Here is a 16117-nt window from a genome sequence, read left to right on the forward strand (position 1 = left end):
TTTATCTGAAACAATTAACAAATACCGATTCATTATCGGGTATAAGCACTGTTATCATTATACCGATACATTAATGTTTGTAGCACCGATTAGTTATGGATCGGTTAATGTTAGTAAGGGTCACGACCAAGTGACATCCTACTACTTATACATTATTCAAACCAAAGGAGATGACATTGAAATCGATACATGTTCATCCTCCTAACCTGCAGTAAAAGAAAGATAGCAATATTAGTGTCATAGTCATAATATCAAATTAAAATACACCATCCTGCATATAACCTGTTCATTAAATTGGAAATTACAATACTTTTACATGGTATCAGAGCCAAGTTGATCAAACTTGAGGCTATTTAATTTCGTGAAACAAATTTAAGAACAAGTTTATATACTAGATCACATTTCTTCAAATGGCCAGTGCTATCAGATTCGAAGACAGACTCGGAGGTGGCGATGATTTTTCAGCCTGGAAATTCAGAATTCAAATGATCTTAAAGGAGAACAAAGTGGATTCGTTTGTTCAAACCAAAAATGATCAACTCGAAAATGAACCTGACAAATCAGCATGGATTGAGGGAAATGAAAAGGCAATAAAAATAATAGTTGATGGGGTGAGAAACAACATAATGCCCATCATAAGAAAACATCAGACAGCCTATAAAATGTTCAAAGCTCTTGAAAGCACATTTGAGATATCAAATGCAAGTCGAACTCTAGCATTAAAACGAGAAATAAATCACATCACCATGAACAAAGGGGAGACAATCAACGCCTACTTTATGCGGATATCAGTTCTAAAAGATGAACTTGCAACTCTGGACTATGAGATCCAAAGCAAAGAGTTGACACTCATTGCTTTAGATGGGTTGCCTAGTGGATGGAGCACATTCGTCCAAGGCATCAGTGCAAGGTCCAAATATCCCAAGTTTGAAAGATTAAGGGATGACTGTCTCCAAGAAGAATCAAGATTGAACAAGATGGGAATGAAACACAAGAATATAGATGAAGACCTACAAGTTCTAAACACCAACTCCACCAAGCATAACAAGAAAAGGCAGTTTAGAAAGAGAAAAGGTCGTCAAGGCAAGAATACTTCAAAGAAGGACTTATCTCACATTCAATGTTACAGATGTGATCAGTTCGGACACTTTGTTGCAAAATGCCCGGAAAGAACAAAGAAACATGCTACATTTGTTAAAGCAGGAAAGATTAAAGGGGAAGATGACTCCGGGAAATACGTATTCTACTCAACACTCACAAGTCAAGCTTCTAACAAAATCAACTCATGGGTGATTGACAGTGGTTCATCCAGGTACATCACTGGGTTTAGAGAAGTACTTGATTCCATGACAGAGGAGAGTGATGAGGACGTAGCCATCGGAGATGACTCCACACATCCAGTCAAAGGAGTAGGAACCTGCACCATCAAATTGAAGACATGCATAACCCTGCGGCTTGAAGGAGTACTATATGTCCCTGGCATCAAAAGAAATCTAGTCTCTATATCGGCACTAGAAGATAACGGATACAGAGTGACATTCATGGACAACAAAGTATTGGCTTGGTCAAAGAACTCCTCCATCAAGAAGGCAATGACCATTGGACAGAGACGGGGCTATTTGTATGAACTGTGCACGGAACCTAATCTAGCCCTAATCCATGAAGCCACTAATGCAAATGAAGTTTGGCATAGAAGATTAGGTCATCTGAATTTTAGGGCTTTATCTTCAATGGGAAACCTTGTCACAGGTCTACCCAAGTTAAAGCAAGATCATTCAGGGGCATGCAAAGGATGTGCCCTAGGTAAGAATACCAAAGGTACATTCCAAAATAGTACTAGGAAAACTAGCAAAATTCTAGAATTAGTTCATTCTGATGTATGCGGACCTATGTCCGTATCCTCTCTAGGGGGATTCTTGTATTATGTAATATTTGTTGATGACTACTCTAGGAAGACTTGGATCTACTTTCTGAAAAGTAAAGAATCAGAAGAGATCCTCTCTAGATTTAAAGAATTTAAATCACTAACTGAAAACCACTCAGGAAACAAAGTTAAAACCCTAAGAACCGACAATGGGGGAGAATACACATCAGATTCATTTAAAGAATTTTGTAGAGATAATGGGATTAAGAGGGAGCTTACTATACCTTATAACCCTCAACAAAATGGGGTAGCGGAAAGGAAAAATAGGACCATAGTTGAAGCTGCCAAGGCCATGATCCTAGATCAAAACCTTAACACAAATCTCTGGGCTGAAGCATCCAACACCGCTGTATATATACAAAACAGGTGCCCTCACTCCCATCTTGAGGACAAAACTCCTGAAGAAGTATTCACTAAGATTAAGCTTGATATTAGCCACCTTAGGATATTTGGATGCCCTGTCTATATCCATATACCTAAAGAAAAGAGACTAAAACTAGAGCCTTCTGGAAAAAGAGGATTACTTGTAGGATATAGTGAAACCTCCAAAGCCTACAAAATCTATGTACCTGGTCAAAGAAATATTGAACTAAGTAGGGATGTAATATTTGAAGAGGATCTAGCTTTCAAAAGAGCTCAGAACTTCATAGAACCTGAAATCTATGTACCTACCTCTAACTTAGATGAAAATCCTGCTCCTAAGTTTCAGAGGGAGAATCTAGATGAAACTGAAAATGAAAATGAAAACTCACCTAGAAATCTCAAGAAAAGACCACTATGGGCCACCAAAACAGTAGAAGCAGCTCAGAGGTTTGCTGCTCCTTCTGGAACCTTCAGAGAAAGCAAAAGACCTAATAAATTTACTAGCTATGTTGCTCTTATGAATGATCTATCTAAAAACGAACCTGACAATGTGACAGATGCCCTTAAACATCAAGTATGGAAGGATGCTATGTCTGAAGAGTATCAATCCATAATGAAAAATGATGTATGGGAAATTGTTCCCAGGCCAACTAAGAAATTTGTTGTTTCTTCTAAATGGCTTTTCAAGATCAAACATGCAGCAGATGGCAGCATTGAAAAATATAAGGCAAGATTTGTAGCCAAAGGATTTTCTCAAAAGGAAGGAATAGACTATGAAGAAACATTTGCTCCTGTAGCCAGATATACCTCAGTCAGGGCTATACTAGCCATTGCAACAGCTAAGGGATGGAAGGTACATCAAATGGATGTAAAGACAACTTTTCTTAATGAAGAGATATCTGAAGAAGTATACCTAGAGCAACCTGAAAGGTTTGAGATCCATCATGCAGAATCTCATGCGTGCAGACTCAAGAAAGCTCTATATGGGCTCAAACAGGCTCCCAGGGTCTGGTATGAAAGAATTGACACATATCTATCAAAACTAGGCTTCTCTAAAAATGATGCAGATCCTGATCTCTACTACAAACATAATAAAGGTGATAAGCTAATAATAATTTTATATGTTGATGACTTATTAATCTCTGGAGAAGATCACCTTATAGATCAATGCAAGAAAGAGCTATCCAAAGAATTTGATATGGACTTGAGATTCCTTCATTATTTCCTAGGGTTGGAAGTATGGTAGAATCCTGATAACATTGTTCTAAACCAAGGCAAGTATACATTAGACATCCTGAAGAGATTTGGAATGCTCAACTGCAGACCTATGACCTCTCCAATGGAGACCAATCTTCATAAACTCAAAGAAGCAGTAGCAGAATCACCTTCTACTGACCCCACTCTATACAGGCAAATGATTGGGTCTCTTATGTATCTGGTAAATACAAGACCAGATATCTGCTATGCAGTAAATGCCTTGAGTCAGTTTATGTGTGAGCCAAAGGAGATACACCTAGTAGTAGTAAAACACATTATGAGATATCTACAAGGCACCTTAAACCTTGGTCTCAAGTATAAGAAAATTGACCTTAATCTACACGGATTCTCAAATTCAGATGGGGCTGGAAGTGTGACTGATCGGAAAAGCACCTCTGGGTGTTGCTTCAGTTTGGGATCAGCCATGATATCCTGGATCAACAGAAAGCAGTCTTCTGTAGCGCAAAGTTCCACTGAGGCCGAATACATTGCAGCCTCCATGGCTGCCCGAGAAGCAGTGTGGCTTAGAAAGTTGCTTGTGGGATTGTTTGGTAACCTGATGAAACCTACAATCATCCATTGCGACAATCAAAGTTGCATAAAACTTTCAGTGAATCCAGTATTCCATGATAGATCCAAACATATTGAGATCCCATACCATTATGTACGAGACATGGTAGACAAAAATGTGATCAAATTAGAATATGTTAGTACGGGAGATCAAACTGCAGATATTCTGACCAAACCACTTTCCAGAGTGAAGGTTGATCACTTCAGAAAAGGTTTAGGTATGATAGAAAGGTAATCTGCTTTGTAAATAAGATGTTGAAAATGTAAAACTTCTTTGTCATGTTGAGGCATTATGCGTTTTACCCCCTGTGTTCATATCTAAGAGGTGACGATTTCTCAGATTATGAACACTTGCATGCAGACATCATAAGGTGACGATCTTATGATTCTCAAACCAGTTATCATGTTGGATCTCTGGTATGTCATGGATGTGCCATGATGGTGTTGTGATAAAACATTTGGATAAAATGTTTGTGCACATATCGCAATATGGATAAGATGAGAATTTAACCATCCTCATATGTTTATCCTCAGTGTTGCGTGTTTAGGCAATACTAATATCACGTGTCTAGGTGATATTTTGTTATAATAAAATGATGAATCCTTTATATCACATGATTGGGTGATACATACTTAGAGTAAAATCTTATATTTGTATCCTATGTCCTGATGATACTTCATATCATATGTATAGATGATATATATTCTTGGACACTGACATTATGAAAAGAAATGTGATGCAGGTTACTTTATCTATCTTCCAAAAGCTAAGAGGGAGTGTTAATGCATTAGTAGCTTCTGCAAGATAAGACTCTCCTAACTCTCTACTCTGTTATTAGTTTACTCATTCATGCTTTATGTTTATCAGACTATAACATTGATCATAATTATGATATTGATATTGGATAATGATGGATTAGATTGACGATCTACTTAACTATGTTAAGCGTCAATCTAAAGGGCTATTGGGCTACTAACCCGATAGCATATTAATGTCAATTCGTATATGAATCGGCATTAATATGCTATCGGGGTATTAACCCGATAGCATATAATGCTAACCGTAATTGTTATTGTTTACTTTATATTGATCCATTATTATGCTTGATACCGATTCATTATCGGGTATGTTTTATCTGAAACAATTAACAAATACCGATTCATGATCGGATGTGTTTATAAGCACTGTTATCATTAACAGTGATACCGATTCACCATCGGGTATGTTCATAAGCATTAAACGATTCATTATCGGGTATAAGCACTGTTATCATTATACCGATACATTAATGTTTGTAGCACCGATTAGTTATGGATCGGTTAATGTTAGTAAGGGTCACGACCAAGTGACATCTTGGTCGGACATGTCTAAAAGACATGTCCGATCAAGGTGCCACTTGATCATGGCCATCCTACTACTTATACATTATTCGAACCAAAGGAGATGACATTGAAATCGATACATGTTCATCCTCCTAGCTTGCAGTAAAAGAAAGATAGCAATATTAGTGTCATAGTCATAATATCAAAATTAAAATACACCATCTTGCATATAACCTGTTCATTAAATTGGAAATTACAATACTTTTACACTCTGGACCCTCGTACAAATTGCCCATGTTTCCTACAAACAGAATGGTACTACTTGAGGTAGTAAGACAGTTGGAAAACTTTATGATTGTGCAAAGAGGAAAACAAAAGACAGGAGCGTCTTTTCCTCTCAGTATTGGAAAAGGGTTGGAGACCTGTCCATCAGCTCAAGCTGCCACACATGCCGACAAAGAGATTCAATGGTACCCATTCTTCCAATATCAAGCAAGGAGTCATTTCGATCCTTTTCATCGAATGGGATAGGTTAATGGAGAGAAGTTTGAGCACAGGCTGGACCTCGAAGACTATTGAGCTAGTGCCACTGATAACTCAAGATAAGAAAGAGATTCTAGTCTAGAATCCCATTGAACTTGATTAGGGCATCCGAGGTATTCCGAGTGGTTGACCAAATTGAAGAAGATGCTAAATTCGAGCAACCACATTTTGCTAATTTGAGAAACGAGCCCCTTGCTCTAGTTGATTGGACAAATTTTGAAAGATCTAACCTGGGAGATCTAATGCGGCCTGTGATCGAATACTCCAATGGTGGGTGGCTCAGAAAACAAAGGAGCTCAAAGCAAGGAACATTGCTTTCACCTATGATCTCATGGGGACTGATGATTCCATCTCTTGGAATCACTGTGTGACATCCACCGGTTCAAGGAATCCAGAAAGTGTTGGATGAAGGAAGAGGAAGGAGCCCACTGTGAACTCAATAAGGGCAAAGGGAAAGAAGATTACTGGAGAGGTAGATGTGAGTAGACGTCAGAAGTCAAATGAAGGTCATTCAACTATAAGTGCTTCATCCAGTGCTCCAGTTAGAATTTTGATTGATGAGCAAGAGTTAGATAGTGAAATGGGAGGCAATGAGATGAGGGTTCCTTCTCCCATAATTGAGAAACTAGTTCATGAACCAGTTTAGGAACCAATTTAGGAGCCCATTTTCACCAAGGTTGTAGAAGTTGAGAACCCTGAACCTGAGACAAAATTCCTAGATGGCATAATCTCTGTGCCTAATGGAATTGAAGATAATTTTGATGAAAGTGGTATGGAACAGTCAACCATCCCTGATTGGTTGAAGGAGAGGATCAAAGCTAAGGTTCCTGAGAAAGTTCACTAGGTAGATAACACAACGACACTCTTGGCTGAATTGAATAAACCAAGTGAAATGGGACCACCCAAGCCAGCCAAGAAGTTTTCTTTGATTCAAAGAAATAGTGCAGGATTCAGATCAGTTCAGGGAGCAGTACCGAAAACGGGTAAAACTCAGGACAATGTCACTCCTGAGGAATATGAGGTCACTAACATAAGTCTGGGTAAGACCATTAAGATCCAAGAGGTCCATAAATTTGATGATTCCTGCAATACCATGAAGGAGAGGTTAAACAAAGAAGTTGAAAGGAGAAAGAAGTTAGAAGTTGAGAATGAGCAATGGAAGAAATATGTCCAACACCTAACAAACCCTATTGATCGGGAGGAGGTACTAGTTACTCTGCCCATACCTCTTCCACAAGAATCAATGAAAGATTATAAAGACATGAAGGCCACTTTCAGAGAAGTCAAAGGATGGACTTCTGATGCCTTGGAGCGTGCTGACATACTTGTTGAGAATCTAGTATCGACATATGACTCGACCTCTTCCTTATTGCACAAAATCCAGGACATAGCTGAAGCTTGGGAGGATATTGAAGATATACAGAATAGAATAATCCCATGCTTGAAGACCATCAAAGGGCTTTCCCTGCAGGATCTAGTAGATGGAAAGGTTATTCAACCTGGTGACATATATGGCTTCAGCACTTGGTACTTTGCTTTGACAACCAGAGTGGAATCTCTAAAGAAATCAGAGGCTAAGTGTTTGGAGATAGAAAAGACTATCAGAGGTATTCAGGACAAGGTCTTCCTCGTAGCAGCCGAGATATTGCAGCAAGATGAAGTGCGAGAGAAACATTTACGTGCAGAGAATCTGAGGGCCAAGATTCAAGGGAACTTCTTCAAAGTTTCAGGGCTGATTCTCAAGGATGATCTCACCAGGATTTCGAGTTTCTTGCTCATTGATGAGAATTGCCTAGCACAAGCAACTTACTGGGAGAACACTCTTGCCACGTGTATCGATGACGTGGACATGGTTGATTACCAAATTGGCAGCTTGCCACATGTCACCATGGAGGAAGTTCAACCACTTGCATCTAGATACATTGAATTTGCAGCTTCCAGAAAGGAAACTAGATGCCCACTTCATTCAAATTAGCAGTTGTGCCACTTGTTGTTTTCTCTTGTTCAAACTAATAGAGTTTTAGGAAACCCTAATTAGGGTTTCGATCTTTCAATCTGGGCCCTTGATCACTGTTCGATCTCAGCCATTCAAAACTTTTTGTGCGACTATATAAGGTTTCCTCCTCCCATTTGGAGAGAGTGAGGTTTTTGAAATATTGTTGCGAGCGGTCATTTTTGGATAATATATTGCTTGTGTGCGTCTAGGCTTTGTAATCTCTATTATCTGAATGATTAGCAAGGTTTTCAATTTCTTCAACAACAAAATTTGATAAGTATAGATACACTTTTGATGAACAAATGATTTTTGTTCATTGTGTAATGTTAGTCTGAGCTTTCCTTTGTGTATGCTTAACTTCCGATCATAAGCACATCCCTTGAAAATTGCATCTGCTTTGTGTAGTTGTCCTAAGCGAGGCGAAATTGAGTTCACCTAGTCAATACCGTCTCTTGAATTCTTAGGAGTAGAATAGATCTTCCAAACCCTTATCCTTTTGTCTTTTTTTTGAAAGTCTAAATCCGAATATCCAAAAAAAAGAAAAGAGAGAAGAGCATCTATTGTTAAATTTGTCTAAGTCCTAAGATTGTAAACAATCCAAGTGCAAGTCCCTTTGTGTATTACCAACATATCTCAACGCCCATTGAGCTTATCCACACGTCAAGACCCGACAAAAGAAACCTTGGAATCGCCATATGATCTTCTCGCAATCTTAGCATACGCGGTGATTTTGTTCAAGAGAGGATAGAGTGTCTTTGGACATTTTATTTTGTGTTTGGTGGGTAATAAAACGCACACCAACATGTCTCTTGAGATCCTTTTCTTTAACAAAGGATGATTTGATTTATAGCCTATTTCTTGATCCGTTTTTCTTGCTCTTCAATATATGCCAAGACTTGTGGCTCTAGAATGCCATTACCATCTTTGCTTGGACAAAATTTGACGCTTTGTCCAAGGATCTTGCACAAATGGCCTTTCACTCGATTGTATGAGCTTGCATATCTAACTTTATATTTACTACAAGTCCAAACATAACCTCCACTGCCTAGAAGCTGCTATACCATTTACAACATATTTCAAAGGGGAGGGCTTGGGTCTATTTTGAAGGACCTGGCTTACAAAGTCAGAATTGGTTGCAATTGTAATACCTAAAACAACAAGTTCAATAAACAACACATTTGAAGAATTGAAACAAATGAAAATAAAAATATATAAATACAATTTAATAGTTAATCCATTTAAAAAAGTTAAGCATGTGTTATAGATTTTAAAATCTTTTGACTTTTGTCATTGATGTCAAATAAGAATCAGATTGAAACGATATTCTGGTTGAATGATTTGGTCACTGTTATAAAAGAAACAATAGCAAACATGAACATATGATTGATGGATTAATTAATGGCAGCAATACCTGATCTATTCCACATTGTTGATTATCTGCAAATACAATGATCAAATTCTTTGAAGTAGAGTTAGCCTGTGTGTGACGAGATCATTGGGTCTTATATACGATCTGCATATTGATCGATATGTTTAATTGAATCATGTCAGATCATATAAAATGTTTCTAAATAAACAGAAAGCATCAGGAAGATTGTTCTTTCAGAAGATAGAATATTATTGCCGTGTGGTTTGCTTGTCTAGAATAAATGCTCTGTAGAAAATAATTCTCAGAACTGTATAATCGGGACCGCACAGATATTTATTATGCATTTGATCAAACGCTCTTGAAAGATTGCTTTGGAAGATAAAATTTTGATTACCTTTTGCAAGTGTTTATAAACTTTGCATTCGGTGGTTGAAACAAAAGCCACAATGACAGAGGTTAAGTGATGACACAAAAGCCATGTTGAAAGTGGTTAAGGTGATTGTCAGTTGGGATAACTTCTCAACCGATATTAGAAACTTATAAATATATATACTTTTCATTCAAATGTTTTGTTGGTTGTGGTGTGGAGAATGTGATGAGCGGGTGTGCATGAGAGATATATGTAAGAACTGGTAATTGATTACAAAAAACTATTCTATGAAAGCTTATGCTGAATATATATAAAAAAAACATTCTATGAAAGCTCAATGAAGATGTTCTGAATGAGCAGTGCAGTAGTGTGAAGAATTTGATTAGAAGATTTTGATGAGAATGTGATGTTTGCTGGTACAACTGGTAAATTAATTACAGGAAATAATAATGTACATGACAATGCATACCAGACACGGCAGAAAATATATCTTTATTTGCACATTCAATTATTACAGAGAAGAGACCAAAGATGGTTGGCCAAGGATTACACTAGATCCGACAATACCATCTTCCTTCCTTGATAGTACATGACATATTTAAAGGACCCGATGGTTGCCGAGAGGTACACAACTGTCAACCAACCGACCCATAACCACCCGAGACTGACAACCCACTCAATACAATTAATTAATACCTTGTCGGATAACAAATATTATCAAACATAACAATAGGCAATTTATGCCGACAACATCATCCCCCCCCAAAGAAAAAATCGTCTTCCAGACGACAAGCCCCTGCACTCTTGGTCACGCAGGCCTCCTCTACACGTCCACCTTTAGCGTCCCCAACACTTCGAGTACTTCTAGGTGTTTTGGATCTGAGTGACCCGTTCCAACCGCTACGTTCCGATGCTTTCCTTGCACTCTCAGACACATGCGTGTCCTCTACACGTCCACCTCTAGCGTCCCAACACTCCGAGTACTTCCAGGCTTCGACTCGTCTTTGTGCTCCCTCCGGCCAAGGGTTGGTAGATCACCTAATCGCTTGGTCTTGACCACCCTGTGGCCTCTTCTCACCTTTGAAGGGATCTACGAACATGAATAACTTAAGGTTGACACGATTTCTTTTAAGGCAATGACACCAAAATGTTTGCTGGTACAACTGGTAAATTAATTACAAGAAATAATAAGGTACATGACGATGCATACCAGACACGGCAGAAAATATATCTTTATTCGCACATTCAATTATTATAGAGAAGAGACCAAAGATGGTCGGCCAAGGATTACACTAGATCCGACAATACCATCCCCCTTCCTTGACAGTACATGACATATTTAAAGGACCTGACTGTTGCCGAGAGGTACACAACCGTCAACCAACCGACCCATAACCACCCGAGACTGACAACCCACTCAATACAATTAATTAATACCTTGTCGGATAACAAATATTATCAAACATAACAATAGGCAATTTATGCCGACAACAGTGAGAGAAGTGTGTGCAGAGACCTATGTTGTGATCAGGTATAACAATTATTTTATTCTAAATATATTCTCTGTTTGAGTTGAAGAGATTTTGAATTGTGCTGATAACACGTACACTCTACTACGAGTCTTTAATGGAGTGATAATAAGAAGAGATCAGTTTTTTGTTTGCACATTCCTGATACAGTTGACAGCATTTAATTTTTCAGAAGTTTGATTGCAGATTTTCAAAAGGAACAACACAACACAAGTATATCTGAAGGTTGACAATATCTAGATTGTAATAATTGGTTCACATATTTGTAATATTGTAAAGTGTAAAACTTTTGAGACTAAAATCAGTTATAGTGATAGGTGCTGGGTTGGTGCTTAGGCTATTGAGTGGGTGATCATATCTGAAAGAGTTGGTGCTCTTATAATAAGGGGTTTGGTGACTCCATTGCAATGAAAGTTTTATTGTGAGGCTGGATTAGGACAGTCGATCCTAGCAGCATTTCTCACTGCGGTTTTCCCATCTTGCGTTTCCATGTATCTTCTTGTGCATTGGTTTTAGTGTGTGGTGCATCTTTTCAGATTTCAGTTTGATGCTTTCATTTAAGAATTCAATTTAAAAGATTTTGATAAGTTGGTTTAGATTTAACTGAATAAGAATTTAAGATTTATTTACTACTGATTCAACCCCCCCTCTCAGTAGTAAACCTGTGTTCTACAATAGATACCTAGAAGAATGAAAACAAACCAAAAACTTACAAAAACCTACTTCTTTTGAAGAAATCTTCCTCTATGATCTTTTTGACAACAAACAAACTCTTGGAATTGCATAGGAATAGCTCAACTAGCTTGGAAAGTTCAACAATCAATCTTCAACTCTATTCATACAATGGCAAGGAAGAAAATAATAAGTTCAGCAATGGAGTATAATGTTTTTGTTTTACATTTGAGTTTGCTTGTGCCTTTTAGATGTTTTCTATACCATGTTTTAGGGTTTGGGGGCCCAATTGCACTTTTTAGGGTAAAAAAGAAATGGCAAATTCACCGCCTTGGGTTTGCCCAAAATGGACGTGTAGGTGCTAAGTGGGACCTTGCTCAGACCCGACGAGCCAAATCCAGATCCACACCTGAGCTAGACTAAATTTAGACCCAAGGCCCATAGGGGCCAAACCGGTGACTTAGTTCATACAAGATTGTTTGTAGATCCATCATCTACGACCACCTTACATACTTTGTCCTTACACTTGCCTTTTGTTTGAAAGATGTTCGTTCTCCTCCAATCAGCTTTTAAAGCTTCCTTATTCCTAGATAGCTTTCTAGGCTACCATGGCCCTTTTGGGATTTTGTGGGAAGTCTATGGCCTTATGCGCTTCATCACAAATGAAACATCTCAAGGGCTTCCGATCTCTAGAAGATTGCTGTCCTTGTCCCCTACTTCTGAGGCCTTCCCTTCTTCTGCAGTAAGTTTTCACATTCTTGCCTTTATTTGATTCTTCACTCATGATAGGTTATGAGGAAACTTCTTTTCCTCTGTTCTGGTTGTTATCACCCCTTTTACTCATCATTTTTCTGTACAAGTTCTGTTTCTTCTCCACCTCTAAGTCATATTCATATGCCTTGTCTATGGTAGGTACTCTCACCAAGGTGAGCTCATCTTAAAGTTAAAACTTAAGGCCATTGACATACCTAGTTGTTGCTTGCCTTTTGTTATCATGTATATCAATCTGAATTTGAAGACTAATAAATTGCTCGGTATAAGCTTGCATTAACTAATCTCTTTGTTTTAAGTTTTCAAATTTTTTAAATAACATTTTATTGGTAATCAAAAGGTAAGAATTGAGCTCATAAATGTTTCAGCATCTTAGACCATAGTTTGATTTTATCCTTTCCCTGCCCTTTTCTTGAACTTTGCAAATTACCTTGACATAGAACAACATGAGACTTCAATTTGGATGCAACAATTTTCACTCTTTTAGGATCATCCTCTGTAATGTTCCCTACTAGGAGGCTGCCTGTTTCCCAACGAATTAACACCCATTACATTATTATGCTTCAATTCATATTTCTTAAACGATTACACGAATTAGTATTTATAACACATTCAACATTCATTATATTAAGCCCTATCTTAGCTTCTTTCCTAATCCTAATGAGGAATGGGGATTTATTGTCATAGGGCGCTGACACCAACTACAAAGAGGCTCCCTCAAGGCCCAGGACTACGTCCCTACCCATTTTGGGCTCACCATCACTTGTGATGGGTTTACTTGCCTTTCCCTAGACACACCAACCTATCCCCTGATACGACTTAGTAGATAAATTAAGACTAGGCCAATAATATAATAATCTTTCATGTATTATGAATGCATATGAAATTAAGTATGACTGTCATACATATTGCAGTCTATATTAATATTACTATTAAATTCTGCATAAGAACATTATCAGACTTCATATATTAAGCACGTCCCCATGCATACCACCAAGAACAAGGATGTTACTGTCAGTAACTTAATAACAGTTCTGATCTGATCTGATCTATGCTGATCCCCCTGGATGCTTTTGATCTGATCTGATCTTCATCATGTATGCCCTTTGGTAAGAGACACACCCTTTCACCATAAGCAACTCTTCGTTATTTCTGCCCTTTGAAATGGACACAACCTTCACAATCAGATCTGCACTTCTTATTTAAATCAGATCTGCACTTCTCATTCCCAAATTATAACCCCCTCAAATGAAGTTATCTTCTCCCTTTTATATCTCATATTGGAGGGACTCACAACTTTTCATTTTATGTCTTTTGACTATTCATTAACTTAATTAAATCTTAATTATATTTAATTATATTCTTTTATATTTTAATTTAACTTTTTTAATATTTTAATTTTATTATTTATTATTAATTATTAAATTCTATTTCAAAGTGGGGACATCACATCCTTATTGATGTCTTCCATCTTGAAATATTTCTCTAACTCTTAGGAATAAATCTAGGTTGAGTTCACTCTTAGAGTCTGTTATTTTGACTTTTACCTTGGAAACTTGTCTAGTCACTGCTTCAATTAGCCTCTCCATAGGGTCTATTGGCCTAGCAGTATTTCCTGGGTTTTTATCTTTTCTTCTTCAGACTCATCTAGATGTAATCCAGCTGGAATGGTCTCTAACCTCAGCCATTCATGAACATTTCCTTGAGGGTCTGCATTCCTGGCCCTTCTTCCCAGTTCATGCAGATTCCCCTTTGGGCCATCACATACTACCTAATATCAAAATTGATATAGATGAACCTCAGTTCCTGGATATTTAACACATATATGTGGATCCTCAGATCCTGCAACTCATATTTCAAACTGTAAACTAGAACAAACAAAGCAGAACAAGGGATTATTACTTAGTCTAATTGAAACTAATGTAGACAACATCTGTTGCTGCATATATATACTCTAAACTAGCTGATGATTAATCAAACTAGAACAGCAAAGAACAGAGCATAATGAGTCTTGCAAATGTTTAATCGATTCTCTGGTTTATAAAATATTACATTCCAATGGACACAAAAACTCATGCTGTATACAGCGCAGATTGCATAGCCCTCTTAAATCCTTTATTTTTTGAGCTACTTTTAATACGAATAGCAAAGACCACTCTAATCCTAATCCAGCCCAAAAATCAAACTAAGAACTCCTCTCCTAGCAATGTACATCTACCATAAAACCAAAAACCAAAAAAGAAATGAAGCACTAAAAGATCAGCATGTAGCCAGCAAAGACTGTTACAAACAAAATCCCCAAAATATCGAAGCACAAAGGAGTAGATGACTGGTGGGGCCCATGCCACAAAAGGGCTGTTGCATAAATAAATGAAATGGAAAGGGAGAATTTTTTGCTGTTATATTGTAATAAACAAATTTGAATTTATTATCTTTTGCTTGGCAGGTTTATTTCAGGGGTAGCTCACTCTTTCACTGGATCTTCAGAAGAACGTGATCAACTTCTTAAGTTTGACAATATATACATAGGTGAGTTAATGGGCTTTGACTTTGACCAAGGTTATTACAAATTCTCTGTGACGTTAATGACTCATTTGTTGTATTTAAACATAAGGTTGAAAACAAGCCACATTTATCAGATTCCTTTTGGAAAAACCGTTCTTGTGAGGAACATGTTGATACTTTCCACTGCAATGGTTCACATGTGCTTGTTCCAGTATTCAAATATTATGACCTTGGTTTCTGCTGCTTCAAAGATTTTTTCTATATCAATTTATTTAGTTTATGGTTATGCTCTTAATAAAATTCATAGCATCTTATTTCAATTGAGACCAAAAGCCTTGGCTAACTTGGCCCTCCATACCTTCTGCCAGTGAGACTTGGCATATACCTCAAGTAATCCTTCGCAGTGTTTCATATTTAAAAGGATATCTGGCAATGAAGTTTTTTTTTCTAAAATAATTTGGGAGCTCCAATCGGTGGTTCTTCTCATTTGTTTACTGCTATTATGGTAGGGTATGTTATCGTGAATTTCAATCTCCCAGTCACTTTGATCTTCTACAAACTTTTAGGTTTTTGCAGGTATAAATGGATGCTCTCTAAAGACATCTGAGAATCTTCACGTTCTATCTGGTATTCCTTTAGAGAGGATGATGATAGAGACAGATGCTCCATACTGTGAGATAAGAAGTACTCATGCAGGAGTGCATTATACAAAATCAACATGGCCTTGCAAGAAGAAAGAAAAATATGATCCTAATTGCACTGTTAAAAACCGCAATGAGCCTTGCTATGTGAGGTAAAGCATCATCTATTTTTGTATATGAAGTAATTTTCTTCTTGTAATATAATACTTATTCTTGCTCTGTAGTTAGTATCTTTTATTAAGGTCTTGAATTATGTTAATGGAAACTGAAACATACTTTCAAAA

The 16117-nt window shown here is 37.4% G+C and overlaps 1 protein-coding gene across 2 annotated transcripts in view; it reads left to right on the forward strand.

Annotated features, from left to right (window-relative positions):
- LOC131064639 (uncharacterized) overlaps positions 1–16117 on the forward strand; it is a 68507-nt gene that overhangs the window by 44362 nt on the left and 8028 nt on the right. For both annotated transcript variants that reach the window (XM_057998846.2, XM_057998845.2), the window contains exons 9-10: positions 15134–15216; positions 15769–15985. In XM_057998846.2, coding sequence (XP_057854829.2) covers positions 15134–15216; positions 15769–15985 — 300 coding nt within the window. The remainder of the gene's footprint in view (positions 1–15133; positions 15217–15768; positions 15986–16117) is intronic.

Source organism: Cryptomeria japonica, chromosome 9 (assembly GCF_030272615.1).
Source record: "Cryptomeria japonica chromosome 9, Sugi_1.0, whole genome shotgun sequence".
NCBI lineage: Eukaryota > Viridiplantae > Streptophyta > Pinopsida > Cupressales > Cupressaceae > Cryptomeria > Cryptomeria japonica.